Raw genomic sequence first — 18,214 nt, forward strand, 5'->3', positions numbered from 1 at the left:
TTTGTGTGAATGGGTGAATATCAGACTTTGTAAAGTTTGATAAATGTAGCTAAAGCGCTATATACCGTAAATGTTATCCTTATACATTATTGGCCTCTGTCATGGACCGATTGCATTCATCAAGGCTAATTTATTAGGTCATGGGGTATTACGTTAAGGGCTGTTTTTATGTTATGGGATACACTTGTAACCCTAATCCTATCCAATTAATAAAAGCCCCTAATGAATATGACCATGTTTAAAATATATATAACATAGCCAAGTTTTGGGCTCACTTATTACATTTGCAAAGATCCTTTCCTTTTGTTCATTCATTTGTTTGTTCCTTCCTGTGTTGATTCATTGATAAATTATTTCATTGATTGATTGATTCATTTATTTTTACCAGGCCAATGACATAATTAATAACTCAATAAAGTAATAAGTTATTACGTTGGGGATGTTTAGGAACGTTGTAGGTTCAGGACTTTTATGACATTGCTTGTATGTTATTACATGGGGAGCAATATCTATATATCTTGTTTTGTTTTTATAGTATTAATTTTGTGATATTGTAGTGAATTAGAATATTGTGGTAAAGTTTTGATATTGTAAGAGGTTCACGATAGAGGTGGGGCAAAGAGATGAAACCAAGAGAACCGAAAGACCTCTCTTTTTCTATCTCTACTTCTCCTTCTTGTCCAAGGGTTAGTATTAGAATTAGTAATATGTTTTGGAGACTATTGCACGATTTGCCACTTTAAACTGCTCCCTTTGCACAATTGTCATTGCACTTGTCTATAACGAAAACCGCCAACGGGTACAGGCAATCTATACAAGCTTAACACAATGTGGGACGTTGACTCCCTTATCTCTCACCTGTTCTCAATAAAGTAGGCTTTACATCGTGCACATCTGTGACTCTTATAAGGAATAGTTCCGATTAACAGAAATGTCTCTTGTTCTTTCTACTTTGTTGTTCTTTCTTCTGAATGTCGTACCAGGGCAGCACCGAATGCCGGAGAAAATTTCCTTGTGTGGTTTTCAACACTTGGCCAATAAAGCTGACTCTGATTCATTTGAAATGTGGACATTTCATTTGAAGAGAGGAAATTATATCAGATTTATTTTTGCTTTCATATCTGTGTTTGCATAGAGGAGATCTATTTCATTATTTCATTTTTGGGACTGCAGTAATGTAGACTACTTTACGCTGATTATTTTATGCTTTTTTTTTTTTCTTAATTTGGTGACGTACCCACATGGTCACATGGGTTACTCATCCAATCTGGTGTGTTTATGCTCTTAATGAGTGCTGTTGTCTGGCTGTAGTATCCTGGCTAAGGAGGGTAGTTTCATATAGAGCTCGTGCACGTGACGTCATGATTTTTTGCCAGTCAAACACAGCTGCTCAACATTGTGGGAGACATTGAACTGGAGGAGAATATTTACAATACCCGAGACCTGTTGTGCTGTTGGTTGTCACAACAGACAAGACAGGTATTCAAAGAGATCATTCTATGGAATACCAGCTGAAAAAAACAGAAAAGATTGATGGATTTCAGCAATTAAACATGATGGCTGGTTCCCAACCAAAATACACACACGCCTGTGTATCGATCACTGCATTTCAGGTAGGAATTATTCTTCCCAATCTTAAATGACCAAAAAGTATTTATAATGCCAAATTGGCTATTTTAAGAACAATGCGTGTTTAAAAAAAAAAACAAAAAAAACTGTCGCAGAGGTGTATCGAGGTTAAGTGCGGCGTAATCGCTTCCATGTACGTTCCATGAAGACGACTCCGTCCTCTTTTTTTTTCAATCATTGTTAATAAATGAGAGAGTCAGGGGTTATTTATTTAAATATTAGCATTTGTATTGAATACCAGTGGAAAAGATTGATGGATTTCAGCAAAGGTCAACGTTTCGCTGAACACACTTCCGCGTTCATGAGCCATGAACCATTGTCTTTTTTTTCTAATCATAGTTAAAGGAATACTCTGTCGAAAATAATCGGAATGGGATCACACATTAAAAGTTAGTAGATGAGGGTTCAGTGTTTCTTTTAATGCCAGAGTTATCCGCAGATTTCACCAAGAAATATCTCTAAATTGGAAAAGTATAATCAAAATTCCTCTCTCGCTCAGACATTCCAATGAGCCAGGCTGGAAAAGTGACAGCCAATCAGCATTTGCCACGCCTGCAGTGCTTCCTGTTCTGACCCCCCATTGCTCGTGGATACGTTTCACCGAACCAAGAACGTCCACTATCTGGCATTTTGTGGATGATTTTTGTGAAAAAATAATTACAAACAATCAAAACAAAAGTAGGGTGACATACAATGTTGAAGCCGGGGCGCTTGAGCCAGAATACACACATCCAACACTTGACATGTTATAGAGTGGGTGTGGCACTAACGACGAACCATAACAGTCCTATTATATGGAGCGCGGGGATTTGATACTTTTCTGAGGAGTTGGTTTCGATATAGAGATTATACAGCAAGCGTGGCCGTAGTTTTATTTCTCCCCAAATTGTACTTTTCAAGCAGTCAGCCTCTCGCGAACGACCGGCGGGGCAGGGTAGGGGGGTTACACGCGCAGATCACCGTAAATAGTAACCAGGAAGTGCTGTGTACTCAGAGCCAACAAAGCGAGCATAGCGAGTTAATGCTTCGCGCTATTACTACTCCCGTCATTGAGCAAACAAAAAAAAATAATGTTCAAGCATTTCAGCCAGAATACACACACGCGGAAGTCAACGTGTTGGGAGGAGCGTGGTGTTGACGATGAACAATATATATACATATAATGGGACTGTTTCCATTATATAGACGGCGGAGATTTGATGCTTTTCTGAGTTGGTTTAGATTCTTGAGAATGTATAGCAGGTGGCCAGACTTTTTTTTTTTTTTTAATACCATGTTGTACTTTTCAAGCAGCAATGCTTCTCGCGATCCACCGGCGGCGGGGTGGGATAGTAGGGCAGGGGGGGTTGCATGCACGCATCGTCGTAAATACTAACCGGAAGTGTTGTGTGCTTACACGTGTATATATATATCCATCCATCCATTTTCTTAGCTGCACGATAGTCGCAGGAATGCTGAAGCCTATCCCAGCTGTCAATGGGCAGGAGGCACATTTACACACACGCAGACATGGGGAGAACATGCAAACTCCACACACGGAAGTCCAAGATTGAACAGCTGCACCACCGTGCCGCCTCATAAAATATGTTGTTGCTTATACAGTATTAGCACAAGAGGCTATAACTAAGCAGCTAATAACCAGGAGTGATTAGATGTGTGCAAATTTCCCCTGCTGGTGAACGAGCCTCAACTGTGACAGCCACAGCTTTATCCTGTCAAGTTAACTCCATGGGAGGTTAAAGGAGGAGAAATTTGGTTGCGTTTTCTCAGTTTTGTTGCACAACACCTCTGCATCTTGGCTTGGCTAGAACGAATCGTCTGTAATGCTAAGCACCGCCGACGCCAGGGGCGGAGTCAAGGATGTTTCTTCTACGTTTTTAAATATTGGTATTTCTATTGAATGCTAGCTGAAAAGATCGATTGATTCCGGCAAACGTTAACGTGTCACTATGTGGGATTTATTCCTAATGTGAACAGATCCAGCAACAAACTATTCGCATGCGTCCAGACTTTTATACGCTTTCAAACTTTTCCATGTAAATCTCGACGACTTACTCACCAGATCCATGTGTATATTCAGTTGTCCAAGACAAGCGGAAGTGAATTAATTTCTTATCGGCAAAAACATTGTATCCTCTTTGCCAAGTGTCAATTTTTCCATGTACCTTCGTTTATTTTCACCTTCGAAATGTTTAACACTATCGACAAAACTCTGGTTGTCGTGCTATAAGCAATATTTTCGTTTCATCTCAATGGATTTAGCATTGAACAATACTTTGTTTGACCGGCAATATTGCCAGTCACGTGCTTTCGGTGACGTAAGTGCACGAGCTCTGTCGTCAGCCCAAAACGAGACTTTAAACACAATGGCTCATGATATTTTACCAAGACCATGATGATATATTGAGGCACTTTTATTTTTGCAATATGGAGGTAACGTGAATATTGTTACATATATATCATTATATCATCCATCCATCCCTCCATTTTATTAGCTCCTTATTCTCACAAGGGTTGGAGCGAGTGTTGGAGCCTATCCCGGCTTTCAATGGGTAGGAGGCTGGGTACACCCTGAACTGGTTGCCAGCCAATCGCAGGGCACATTGAGAAAAAGAGCCGTACTCAAAATCACACCTCAACGCAATTTAGAGTGTCCAATTAATGTTGCACGTTTTTGGAATGTGGGAGGAAAACTGGAGTGACCGGAGAAAATCATTATTATATCATGCGCCGATTTATATTTTTAAAAGGTCATGTTTATTATTTTATGGACCATTACTACGCTATGGGCTGTGATTATGTCATTGACTTCTACATACAGTATGTTTAACACTTCAGCCCATCACGTTGGATTAGTCGAGGTAGATGTTATTTTTGTCACTTCATACTATTGATGCAGTCATGGCTGTGTGGTTTCTGTAAGTAGGGCAGCATGGATTAGTGCAGGATGACCTCGTTGTTTTAAACCAAGGTGTGTCCACTTGGTCAACATGAACTGTATTTCTTCTGTTGAAGGTACTTCAAGAATTATCATGTGGTGTGTCATGAATTCGATCGGAATATTTATCACTACATTAGAATTATTCTCATATATGAATGAGCAGATCAGGTACAGCAGGAAGCAGAAGGAAGCTTTCAGCTGACATTTCCTGCTGCTGTTCATTCACCTAAATAGGATGAATTGTATTAATGAGTCACTGTCAAGGGAATTACCTAAATATGTGGTGATACAAAGAAAACAATTTGGTTAGTTTATGGACAATCTAAAAATGATAATTCAAGATTATTTGATTCTCTTTTTTTTCTTGTATATCTCCACTTATAAAAATGGTATGTATATTTAAGTATATTCATTCTTAATGTAGTCAAATTTAAAATAATTCTGCAAACTTGACATCTAATATGATGTACATTGTCACAAAATTACTGTTCTGTATTTTCATACTGAAAACCAGCACGATGGATCAACTGGTAAATCATTGGCCTCACAGTTCTGAAGACCCGCGGGATCTATCCCGGCCCCGCCTGTGTGGCATTTGCATGTTCTCCCCATGCATGTGTTGGTTTCCTCCCACATCCCAAAAACATGCAACATTAATTAGACACTCTAAATTGCCCCTCGGTGTGATTGTATATGTGACTGTTGTTTGTCTTGATGTGCCCTGCGATTGGCTGGCAACCAGTTCAGGGTGTACCCCGCCTCCTGCCTGCTGACAGCTGGGATAGGCTCCAGCACTCCCTGCTACCCTCATGAGGATAAGCGGCAAAGAAAATGGATGGATGGTTTGATGGAAATTCTGCACCATGATTAAATAAAACCTTATTTGTCATTTGACCAAGTCTGATCGATTAAGAAGGAGATTGGACATCAAGAATCAAGAACCAATTGGAACTGGGAGAACCAGAATGGAAGTGTTCAAATTTCAATTCTCATTTTCAATGCCTACAGTCAGCCGATGCCTAAGAACCAGTGAAAAACAGAAGAAATGGCAAAAACCAACAAAGCAAAACTCGCCCGAGGAAGCAACGGCGGTGGCACACAAATGTGTGTCTTTAATAACTGGTTGCCTCAGTGCAACAGTTGTAATTAGATTATATTTTGCTAAGGACACTTTTACGGTGGTCAGAACTCTGACGTGCTCTCTCACGCTTCATCTTACACCGTGCAGACCCTCAGTCAATTGGGTTAGTGAAACAATGAAATACGTTGACATTGAGGCGGCTAACAAGGTAAACAGTTGGTTGCACTTTTGGACTGATGGAGTTCAGTGGTCGTTTTAGTTTTCGATGCAATCTACGAGCCGATGACAGTTTTTTATTTTTATTTTTTTTAACATATCGAGCTAAAACTTCACCGTAGCAAATTTACAACACAATGAATTTGGGCAAATTTCACAGAAATGTGGTCTCACAATATCACAAACACTAACGTTGTGCCTCATCAATGGAAAGGAATCCCCATTCTGTATCATTTGGTCCATTCATTAAATATTCCTATGAAGTTAATTTTTCACATTTTACGGGGTGTTCCCATTAACTGCGAAAAACGAGGGATTACTGTACTGTTGATCATTGGTTTGCGTTTGTTCTGACTCTTAAGGGTCAATGTGGTTCACGCAATAAGATACACACATCTAGAAGAAGTCCCAATAGTTACTATAATGCATTTTTCACAGATGTAATAGAATATATGCCGGAGTTCTATTTTGTGTTTTTCCAGCACATTTGTGTACCAGTATTCATTACTTTGAAAGATATGAGCCACAGGTTCAATCCTAATTTACTCCACATCGTCAATGGTGTGTTGCTGTGAACATAAAGGAAGAAAAAAAAGAAATCTGTGATGTATTTGACGCTTCAATGGGTATTCTTTTATGTACCATAAATTTTCAACAACATCCAAGATTTTCCCAGCCGGCCTTGGAAGGAAAAATCATGATGGAATTACTTCGTCGTGAGTCTTTTCACGTTTGGTCTGTGATCTTGTTCGCAAATAAGAAATGAACTTGTCTCTTGTATTTGATCCAATGAAATTAAGAACACAAATTGAGGCGATGGTTGAGTAGGAGAGACAGTGCACTGGATTCTTTTCATTCTCTTGTGAGAACCAGAAGCCAAGAAGGCTCCTTTTCAGATAACGGTTTCTGTTCCATCAGAGGCTCCTTATCAAACTGCTTCTTGCCTGTTCTCAGTCGAAATTTTCAGTACATCGTGTGGTCAGTTTTACCATACTAAAGCCAGTGTTAGGTCCCTTGTTAGTAGCAGCATAGAAAACTATTGTACGTCTGTTTAGTTCGAGTGAATTTCAGATGCAGTGTTAATGAACAAATTAAAGCAAGCAAGATTCAATCTTCATCCTTGCTACTGTGGTAGCACATTAGCAACTTGTTGTTGTGCCACCGGGTGGCGCTGAATAAAAGTGCTGAAATGGAGTATGGTTTTCATATATATATATATATATAATATAATATTATAGTTATTATAGTAAGTAAGTGGTAGTAGTAGTAGTAGTAAGAGTGGTAAAACCGAGACTTTAGATCCAGCCTAATCTGATCATTTTTTTTTGTTTTTGCTGACATCTGACCGATTTCTGATGTCTGATCATGTCAGAAGAAAATTTTACGAAATCTCTTCCACAAACATGATGATGGAGGTTTTGTTCCCACAGAATGTCCAAACTCCAGCGCTTGGCAGACAATCTTCTCTCTCTGCAACTAGAGTACTGTAGTTGCAACAATCACTTAATCTATGCTCCTCACCTACGGGTTCCCCTGCAAGAATTTAGACTTTTTCATTTTAGGGAAATAAAAGGTGTCGGGGGAATCAGTCTTCATTCATCAGTTCAGTTCAACGGTAGTCACTCGCTTTCTTTCACTCGGAAGTCCCGGTTCAAATCCAGCCTCCCTGTGTGAAATTTGCCTGTTCTCACCGTGCCTGCATGGGTTTTCTCTGGGTAATCCTGTTTCTTCCAACATCCTGAAAATATGCAGGATAGGTTGATTGAAGACTGCAAATTGCCCCTAGTTGTTAATGTGAGTGCCTAGGTGTTAATGTGAGTGTGAATGGTTGCTTGTTTATGTATCTTGCTGGTGGCTGGTGAAGAGTTCAGGGTGTACCTTGCTTATCATCCAGAGTCAGCTGGGATAGGCCCCAGTATGCCCGTGACCCTAGTGAGGATAAGCAGTATGGAAAATGGATGGATGGATGTTCATGCTTTACATTGAACAAACATGGTTGATGAAATTAAAATGATGTGCTTACTATTTCAGTGAGCATGAATATGTTTTCATTTCACATGATATTTTTGATGTGATACTAAAAAAATGCAAGTTACTTACAAGAATCAGGGCATTTTTATTTTTTTGATTTTTTTATTTTTAACGTGAACGAGACACAGTCCAACCCAGTTTATGCAAACTAGAGCACTAACATAATCCACCAAGACACTTGGGAAACATAACAAGGCGTCTTGAAATGCGACAAAACTGCTGTTATTTAAACACAGATGAACAATCATAAACGAAAAGAGCAGCAGGTGCAAAAAGAAATAAAGCATGAAATAACTTCCACTTTATTAACGGAGCGAAAAACTACTGAAAAATACAGCAGACAAGTGTATACAACAGTCTAATCCCCAAAGTCTGCAGCCTATTTGAATTCTACCATAGTGCTTAAGATGAGTGAGCCCATTAGACAAAGCCATCATTGTTTTTCATTTTTACGTTAAACATATGCTGTCGGTATATGTTAGAACATAGGGGAAACAGACATAATTCAAAATTGTTTGGCTCAAGAAGGGCATCAGTGTACCTTATGCAAATGTTGAAATGGTGAAACAGTGAGAACGGGGGTAAGCTAGATCCATTGTTGTCTAGTGCTAGAACTATGTTGTGGACAGATTGCTACAATTACTAAAAATGAACACTTCCAACTAGAGCCGGGCTCCTCTTGCGCGAACAAAATGAAAAGATGGGAGATAGTTGACAAAATCAGTCTGTGTAGAACTGGAAGTGGATACGACTGAAAATGTCTGGTGCATCCAAAGAATAATCATCATAAAATAAATGTATTCATTTAGGTGGAATGGTGGGGGAGCGGTGAGCATGTCCATCTCACAGTTCTATGCGATGAGGTGTAAATGAGTGTTAATATTTATTTGTGGCCACTTGTGCAGTCCAATCGACAGGCGACCATTTCACGGTGGGCTGGGATGGACTTCAGCTCACTCGTAACCCTAATGAAGATGCACAATATATGGCTGGATGGCTATATTCTGCTCATTTCACATTTTAAAGTTGTAAAAACATAGTTGGTTGAATCAATAAATGACAGCCTTTTCATAGGCTTACGGTAAATATTTTAAGGTTTATCATGGCACATATGACTAAGAGAATCTTTTGTTTGGGCAGATTGTGCTGGACCCAGCAGTGATCCAGGATGTTTTGTCTGCTGGGAGCCACCTTCAGCTGCTGGAGCTGCTCAGCATCTGCTCCCACTACCTCATCCAGGTAGACACCCTGCTATATCACGGTTTACCGTTTTTGAACCCACTATAATCAAGATTTTTTTGGAAATGTTCATACAGTTTTTACTCTAGTTTTTTTTTTTTAACTATTTGTACAATAATTTTGTGTTAGCGCTGTTGAGCTCTTTCAATGTACTGTATGTGTTTGAATGTGTTTATTTTCTTTGAAAAATGGTCGGAACTTAAAAGCATTTTAAGTACCTTAAATGTAAAAAAATGAAAAAATCAAGCCTAGGGTGTATTTAAAATGGGTTTTCGATTTTGTGGACTCTGCTATTTGCGGGAGTGTACTGGAATGTAACTCAAGTGATAGGGGGAGATTACTCTATATCAAAACAATTTGGGGGGGCTGGATATATGACAGAGAGGGGTTTTTTTCATTTACTAAATATTAATCAGTGACGAAGAAAAAAAATGACACTTTTTTTCATCTAGGGCAAAAGGGCTGGTAGCGGTCTACTTGTGCATGAATGTGCCTGTGTCTATAATATTGCAATTTTTTTTTCCCGACCACACTGGGGCCTTTGTTTCATTGACGCTTTGGCCCACTCGCAGTCCGTCTTCACCGGATGCAGTCATTCTGTCAGCCTGGCACACATTTATTAAAATAAGAGACTACACGCTGAACGTGCACTGAATAAAGCTTTAATTGAAATAGTTTGATCTCATACAGATTGCTCTTTCTACTCTTAATTCAATTGTAAACACTTTTTCCATCACGGGCGTTAAAGTGATGGGACAAATTGTGCCGAGGCCTCGCAGTGTGTGTTAATAAAATCCAGGAACTAGTTCAGTGAGGACGTATGATTGACACGTTATTCGTCATATACCTACAAAACGTCAACTGATGTGGTATGAAACCTTACTGTTTCAAAAACCGGTTCACTTGTTGGTGCAAGAAATTAACACAACAGAAAAAACTTTAAATGAACCACAGTAATTTTGTGCAAAAGTTGTCAGGTTGGAGATTGGTCATTTTCCTTTAACATTTTTTTTCCCATATATGGCAAGGCTTTGAGTAGATCTCACCAAAGGAGCACTCACACATCATATGGCTGTAGGTAGTGTAATATGTTACATTTATAATTTAAAGTACTAATCCAGAGGAAATGTATTTTTTTTGTCTATCATACAAATGTAGCTAAAATTTCATAAAAAAAATATTTTAAAAATTCTCAACACAACAGAAATGAAATAAATTAGCGCCAAAGTGCACATTTTATTTGGAACCCGAATGCCTCTGATGTCTGTTTCAAACTGAGGCTCTTTTGAAGCTGCTTCTGTGTGACGTCACTTGTAGACAACCCCCAGTAAAGACAATGGCTTCATACAAAGACAATCATACATGCTGTGTGTGGGATCTTGAGGAGATAGACAGCATTGATGAAGAAGTTTTTATGGAATGCTTTGTGGAAGCGATGGGAACTTAAGGGGAGAAATTTTGTAATGCTTCCAATGTTTGAAAAACAGGTGTAATTCAACCATTTACATATGTTCAAACTGGAGTTGACAAATGCAACACAAGTACAGAATTCAGCGAGACCTGACCAAGTTGACATGGAACTTTGCACCCAAAACATAGACAGGTATGTTCCTCAAGAAATCCATGTACACCTTGTTGACGAAATAATGTAATTCAAACACGTTTGAACATCTGGTGCTGCATGCACTTGTTGTTGTACTAGCAACTGAGTCGGTGTAAAACAAAAATCAAAACCTTCGGAATCGTTCTGTGTTTAAAGATCATATCTATAGTACACTCTGAGTTGGACAGTAAAGTACACTTACATGTAGCCAATGATTATCGTTATTTAAGCTGAATGATCAGTAGTTGTAGCTAATAGCCATATACATAGAAATATGTAATTTGTATTTGTATCTGTATTAGAAGGACATAAGGGGCAAGGTATGAATTTAACATTGTCCATTTCTTAATTGTTGTTAACGTAGCTTTGCATACATTCAAGCATTTAATATTTTCATTCTTTAATCAGAAGATAATAAATGAATAAATGATAGGGTTTTACGCCACAGAGGCATTATTTCAGCCTTATCTTGGTGAGCAAAAGATAGTAATGAAATACAACTTTGTGCTTAAAACAAACCAAATAACATTATTTTAACTGATTATATTTTTTACCCAGGTCTAAATGTGGAAATTGCCAGCAAACGCCTTCCCAGAGAGAATGCCGCTGCTGTAAGGAAATTACAGAAACCACCCAGAAGTTGGATGGAACTGCCTTGTCTTACATTGTTAACCACGAAGGCTTTCATCCAGTCTGCCTAAACCCATTTGTATTGGAGACAGCCTGGCATGTCTTTCAATACCATTATGGCAGAAACACCTTCACAGGAGAAGGACATGAAAGAAATCGCTACGTGGCCTAAAGACAGTTGGTGAGGTGGTGTTGGGGGCCTCTCGCCAAAAGCAACAGGGTTGTTACACCATCATGTGCTGTGCAGTGAATTCGAGCAGAATATCCACACCCAGGGCATGAAGCTGATGCCGTGTTCACAGGATTTATGCCCAGCTGATGAACATTATCCTTTTCTTTGCATGAAAACTAAAGTGTGGGTGTTGATCCTTGACTAATAACTGATGGACATTGCTGTAATTATGTGACAGTTTCGACTCTAAAATATCTTTTGTTGTTCTGGTGCAATATTTGCCTTTCAAGTTGACTCTAATTCGAGTAACCAAAATGGTTGAATAATTTGCGATATCATCTGTAAGTATCACAGCACTGAAAAAGTTTCTAAGCCAAGTTGTTTTTTTTTTTTTTTTAACAAACCACTGAACGTGAAACCATCATTCAATAAACATTTGTATATGCACATGCTAAATATGATATTGTTTCATTCTATAAAATGTCATTAGGGGCTGGAGAGTTCACATCTAGAACATGCCACCTCACCTTGCTTTCACCATGGAGGTCATATTTAGAGGTTCACACAAGCTGAGAAAATGACTATTGAACAGACCAGAATAATGCATTAATTTTTTGCATCATGCAAGATAACTGGTTAATCACCATGCGTCACACGTTTGTAACATAAAACGTCTGTTGCTGAAGTTCCATCAGGATAGAGTTTAGTTTCACTTTAACAAACCGGACACAGTTTTTAAATCGGCTTCTTCAAACTCGTGAAAAAAAATTATTTTCACAACATATCATTTCAACAGCTTTGATTTGAAAATCTTGAAAAATTATCCCGAATAGCCAAGTCTTTGCTTGGTTTTGTGTGCTGGCTGCTGAGAGGTGGTGGTGCTTGGGCGTCAGCAGAGGAAGTCGTTAGGTCCGCATCCACATAGAGGGTCCGGTGCTATTCTAACAGGTGCTCCACATAACCTGAAACATGGAAATGACATTGCTTCATACATATGCAGCTTCTGCTGTCCTGGTTTACTCCTTCATCCTATAGGTATAGTATTTCTTAACATGGATTTGGATCCCACACCACCATACCACACCAACAATCACACGAGGCATTGAAATTAATTCAAATTCAGATTTATAAAATGTATCTGACCCCCCTATTCAAAGATCTGAGGACTACATGTAGAAGAAAACTGTAACATGATATATTATTAAACTTACTCTTTATCTTTCTCGTTTTTCATAAGCTCATCTTTTACGTTTGGGGTTACAATTCTTTTTGTCTGGTGAAAGGCACAAGTTGATAGTTGGACAGGCACGCGGTAGTAACTTTAGCCTTCTGCAAGATAAAACAAAGAAAAAAAAGATTTAATTCATATTTTCAATTTGGAATGTTTTGTCACATCAGAGTAATGTCCATTGTTTACAGCGCATTCTTCGCGTTATTTACATGCATTTAGCCCGTATTTTAAATAATGCACCGACGATTTGAGAGGACACTCTGCTGAAGTCGAATTTGAGGAAGACTTCAGTGTCAACAGTACACTAACTTTACACAGTGTACAGATTACGCCACCTCCTAAACGTCAAATGGATATGGATTAGCTGACATATATATCTGTATCGGTATTGTACTTATATTTAAAATGAGAGAGATACTTGTCAATACTAAACAATTGAACACGCACGTACTTACTTGCTACCGAAGCCAAGTGAACGCTGCACTGGGTTTTCAAAGCAGTCCTCCGTGAAATGCTAGGAACATATTACTGTCCACTTTGATTTGTAAGTCCAATGCGCCCGCTTTGTCTTCATAAACCTGGACCATAACCTGCCTATCTGTTCATCTTTCGGCCATTCATGTAAGCTGACGCCATCAGCTTTTGACACAGAACAGCCGTATGCAACACACTTCCTCATTATCTTTGGTAGCTTTTTCACTTTCTGGCTAAATGTTGTCGTGACGTGAAGTCACATTCCGGAGAGAACCGGAACTTGCCGAATCTAAGCGACATTTCGAACAAAATCTTGTGACTGATTTTGACGCTAATTTATTTATTTTCTTTTGTGTTGAGAATTTTTTAAATGAAATTTTAGCTACATTTGTATGATAGACAAATCAACTATATTTCCTCTGGATTAGACCTTTAAATTGTACTTTATTTAAATTTTTGTTCTTCTCTAATTTGGTTTTGGAGTCATTTAAAAAAAAAAACAACTTTAAGATTTACAAGTGCAGCGGCACCTCACAGAACCCAACATTGGGAAAATGGTTTGTTATGAGTGTCATATCTTAAAATTACATTTAGAAGAGAATAATAATACAAGACATACATGTCCAAGCCAATAAAAGCACAAAATAGTTTCATATTTAAAAAGCATTCCCCAGCACACAATACCTCATTTTTGTAAACACTGCAACTCTGATGCAACATGGATTTATACATGATAACATAAAGATACCATAGCATACGATACGGTATGATAGCATTAACCACGAACGTACAATAAACAAATTACCGTAATTTCTCGAGTCTAATGCGTCATAAAGTATAATGCGCACCCACCCCCAAAGTTGATGTAAAAAAATCAGGGAAACCCCTACCCATATGTTCAAAATATTAGGAATTACTGTATCTGTATTTATAGTTTGTTAGGTTCGTACTTGTATTTGTTTTCCAAAAGATCAAAAGGCCGTACAACAATCATTAATAATAGTCTTTGTGCATGAACTGATGCAGCAGTAACATATATCTTGGGACAGGCCCCAGGACACCCTTGTCCTGGTCCCTGCAATTGTCAGAACAGAATCCCTCAACCAACTAAAATAAATGCTCAACGATGACATTACATTTTATTAATACAGTTGACAACACGTATTACAGTCTTAAATAAACAATTTAAAACTGTTTAACTTAAACATTTTTTACATTAAATATTTGTGCGTAGTGCAGTTTATCCACTCCATTACACATCCTTGGCCAAGACTTCAAAAGAAGCATCTGACTCATCTCCAGTCTGACAAAGATCCATAGTATCTACCTTTGGTGCATCATTGTGGAACTCATCATTGATGTCTTGGTCCAGTTTTGGTGCCTCCTGCATTGCACCATGAACAGTGATCCCTTCTTCCTCCCACAGCACGTCATCCTCTGTGCCATCCTAGACATTTGTGAGGAAATTTTTTTGGAATCCTAAAAGTCTTGGTTCCCTTTATTCCACATTATTGCCAGTGCTCTGAGGGCAAGGTCCACCGTGCTAAGAGTGCAGCCTCTTGCCCCCATTCGGCTACAATCTGTAGCAACTCATCATAGCGTCAGGTAGCTACCAAAACGAGAGTTCAAACTACATAGAAATGAGCATAATGGGCACTGTTTAAAAAGCGAGCATTTCACTTGTGTGCACAGTCCGTTTTTTTTAAATGTGCCCTTTACGATCGTACTACGTAGTTTCAGCTCACATGGTTTTGATAGTGACATGAAGTCAGTGAGCTATCGTTGTTTCGGACTGCCGTGCTACTTCCAGGTTGGCGGCGTCATCGGCCGGAGTGATGACACATTTCTTTAAAAGCGACTGCACAACTAGCCGTTGTAGTCGTCTCAGTTTTAAGTTGAAACAAACACATGGACATTTGTTTCTGATAAGTAGCAACAAATATGCTACGGTAACTATCATAAAATGCAAAGCTCCCCCGAGGAGACCAGAGTCAGTACATTATTGCACTTGTCTATGAGTCTTGCAAAGAGGTATTGGTTGTCTTGGAGAACACCACAGGACTGTTCTTAATCAAAATGGAGCTGTAATGCACTCACCATTTTGGATGTCAGGAGAATTGGGGCAAGATGGCCACACTTCGGCCAAGACAAATGACAGAAAAGCTTTTTCTCCATCCGTGAGAGCGCCCAGTCCAAAATCTGTGTGAGGATCAGTGGTGTCTATGGCCAAAAATGCAGATAAGGTGCTTGGCTGTCTCCTACCACAGGTTGAAGAGAGTCATCTGGCTGAGACACACCTGCTTTGACATCTTCAGTGAAATGCATTAGGGTGGGCATAGTCCACTCCCGGATGTTCCTTAGCCCCGTAGCCATAATCAATTCATTCCACATTTCCTAGTAGACTTCTTGAAATGCACTGGCATAATTTACAAGGTCTTCATTGTCTATGCTTGAACCTTCAGGATTAACTAAAGGTAGGCCCAATTTTATTGGATAGTTTTGGGATAATGAATTGTCTCCTGTCTTACTGCCTTATGGTGTCTACAATTTATGCCACCTACGTGTCAATCTGTGCCCCATTAAGGTCTTTCACACTGTTTAATAAGGTGACCTTCGAACATGTTGCCACAAGGCCAACACAACATGCACCGTGCATGCATTCACATTATTTGATGTCTTTGAAAAGTCGAAATACAATCATTCCATGGAAATTGTGAGAAAAATATGCCTTCTTTAGAAAAGCAAAGCTAAATTTCATACATAGGGCAACTCAAATGTGCTTTAAAAGCATTAAAAATGTCTAAACGGAGAATAAAAGTATAATTGAAACAGTGTACAATGCAAGAAATATTTACAAGTGGAAGCGCTTTAAAAAGCAGGAAAAAAAAATGAGCAATTAAACTGGACTTAAACATACACTTATGGGGCTGACGTGACTTCTGTTGGCAACCTATTCCATTTGTGTGCAGCATATTAGCTAAATGCTGCTTCATGTTTGTTTTGGACTCATTAGGACTAATAATCAACCACAGGTATGAGAAGTGCGGAGATATGGTTATTCTGTATGGGTGGGCAGAGTCCTCCTACTGCATCGGCATGTCAGGAATAGTGGATGAGGGTATTAGTTTCAAATTGTTTCCCATATGGGGGAACTGAATTATGGTCCACACAATACCAAAGGTACACCTTGTCACGACCCATCGGAATGGAGGTTGAACCCAAATGCAGGAGTCGGGAGACACAAGTGCAATTCGGGAAAAACGTTTATTATTCCAACGTCGAGGATCGGGCAGGCGGTCAGGTGCAGCAGCGGTAGTCGGGACGTTGAGCGTAGAGAGCAGGTCAGCGGGCAGGCAGGAGTCGGTACACGGGAGAACGATCAAAGCAGGTAGGAGTATCATGGGAGTCAGGCTTATGGGGTCGGTCAGAGAACAGGCGGTGGTTGGTACACACGGGTTGTCGATCAGAGATACGGGAGTGCAGGAACGGGGCATGAGTTGCGACGATCTGGCGCCGGACCAGTCGTCCCCATGGTCCTATATACACCGGGGCCAATCAGCCAGGATGAGGCGCAGGTGTGCGCATACCAATCAGCGCGGCCACCCGCACAGCCAGGGCTGGACCGGCAAGACCATGACACACCTAAGTGATGGTGGAAATGGATATATGTATGTACCCCAAATATGATGAATAGTAACTCAAATGCCCACTTGCACCTTTTAATTGTAGGTACATGTCACCATGTCAAAGGTTTCATATAAAAGTTTGTTTTGAACACATCATTTCATCTTGTTTGACTAACCTGCACACTCAAAAACTTTAAAGCCCAAGTGACATGCCTACAAACATTCTAAAATAGATACAGTGAAGAAAATAAGTATTTGAACATCCTGCTATATTGCAAGTTCTCCCATTTAGAAATCATGGAGCGGTCTGAAATTTTCATTGTAGGTGCTTGTCCACTGTGAGAAAGATAATCTAAAAAGAAATGGAAAAGAAAAAAGAAAAAAAAGTCCAGAAATCAGTGTATGATTCTTTTCTTTATTTTAATTCCATTTATTTGTGTGATACAGCTGCAAATAAGTATTTGAACACCTGTCTATCAGCTAGAATTCTGACCATCAAAGACTGTTAGTCCGCCTTTAAAGGTCCACCTCCACTCCATGTATTATCCTGAATCAGATGCACCTGTGTGAGGTCGTTAGCTGCATAAAGACACCTGTCCAACCCATACAATCGCTAAGACTCAAACTTGTAACATGGCCAAGACCAATGAGCTGTCGAAAGACACCAGAGACAAAACTGTACAACTCCACACGGCTGTAAAGGGCTATGAAGAAATTTCCAAGCAGCTTGGTGAAAAAAGGTCCACTGTTGGAGCAATTATTAGAAAATGGAAGAAGCTAAACATGACGGTCAGTCTCAATCGGAGTGGAGCCCCATGCAAGATATCACCTCGTTGGGGTCCCAATGATCCTTAGAAAGGTGAGGAATCAGCCTAGGACTACACGACAGGACTTGGTCAATGACCTGAAAAGAGCTGGGACCACTGTTTCCAAGATGACTGTTGGTAATACACTAAGACGTCATGGTTTGAAATCATGCATGGCACGGAAGGTTCCCCTGATTAAACCAGCACATGTCAAGGCCTGTCCTTAAGTCTGCCAATAACCAGAGGTCAAGATACAGAGATACAGAGGAGTCATGAGAGAAAGTTTTGTGGTCAGATAAGACCAAAATCGAACTTTTTGGTCATAATTCCACTAAACGTGTTTGGAGGAAGACGAATGATGAGTTCCATCCCAAGATCACCATCCCTACTGTTAAGCAATGGGGGTGGTTGCATCATGCTTTGGGGGTGTTTTTCTGCACATGGGACAGGACAACTCATTTGTTTTACTGTCGGTTGAATCCCAATGACAAATATTGCTCTTGCGAGCCATCTGGTGGTTTGGCAATATTATGGT

The 18,214-nt window shown here is 39.5% G+C and overlaps 1 protein-coding gene across 7 annotated transcripts in view; it reads left to right on the top strand.

The window, feature by feature from the left end:
- Window positions 1-18,214, top strand: part of klhl32 (kelch-like family member 32) — a 67,730-nt gene that overhangs the window by 26,752 nt on the left and 22,764 nt on the right. For 6 of the 7 annotated variants that reach the window (XR_009795180.1, XM_061821215.1, XM_061821208.1 and 3 more), the window contains one exon: window positions 9,039-9,137. Coding sequence is in view for 3 of the 7 variants with exons in the window: in XM_061821215.1 (XP_061677199.1) it covers window positions 9,039-9,137 (99 nt within the window). In the remaining 4 variants the exon portion in view is untranslated. Of the gene's footprint in view, window positions 1-1,338; window positions 1,614-9,038; window positions 9,138-18,214 lie in introns of those variants that run through there. The other variant, XM_061821209.1, reaches the window with a different exon arrangement.

Source organism: Syngnathoides biaculeatus, chromosome 5 (assembly GCF_019802595.1).
Source record: "Syngnathoides biaculeatus isolate LvHL_M chromosome 5, ASM1980259v1, whole genome shotgun sequence".
NCBI lineage: Eukaryota > Metazoa > Chordata > Actinopteri > Syngnathiformes > Syngnathidae > Syngnathoides > Syngnathoides biaculeatus.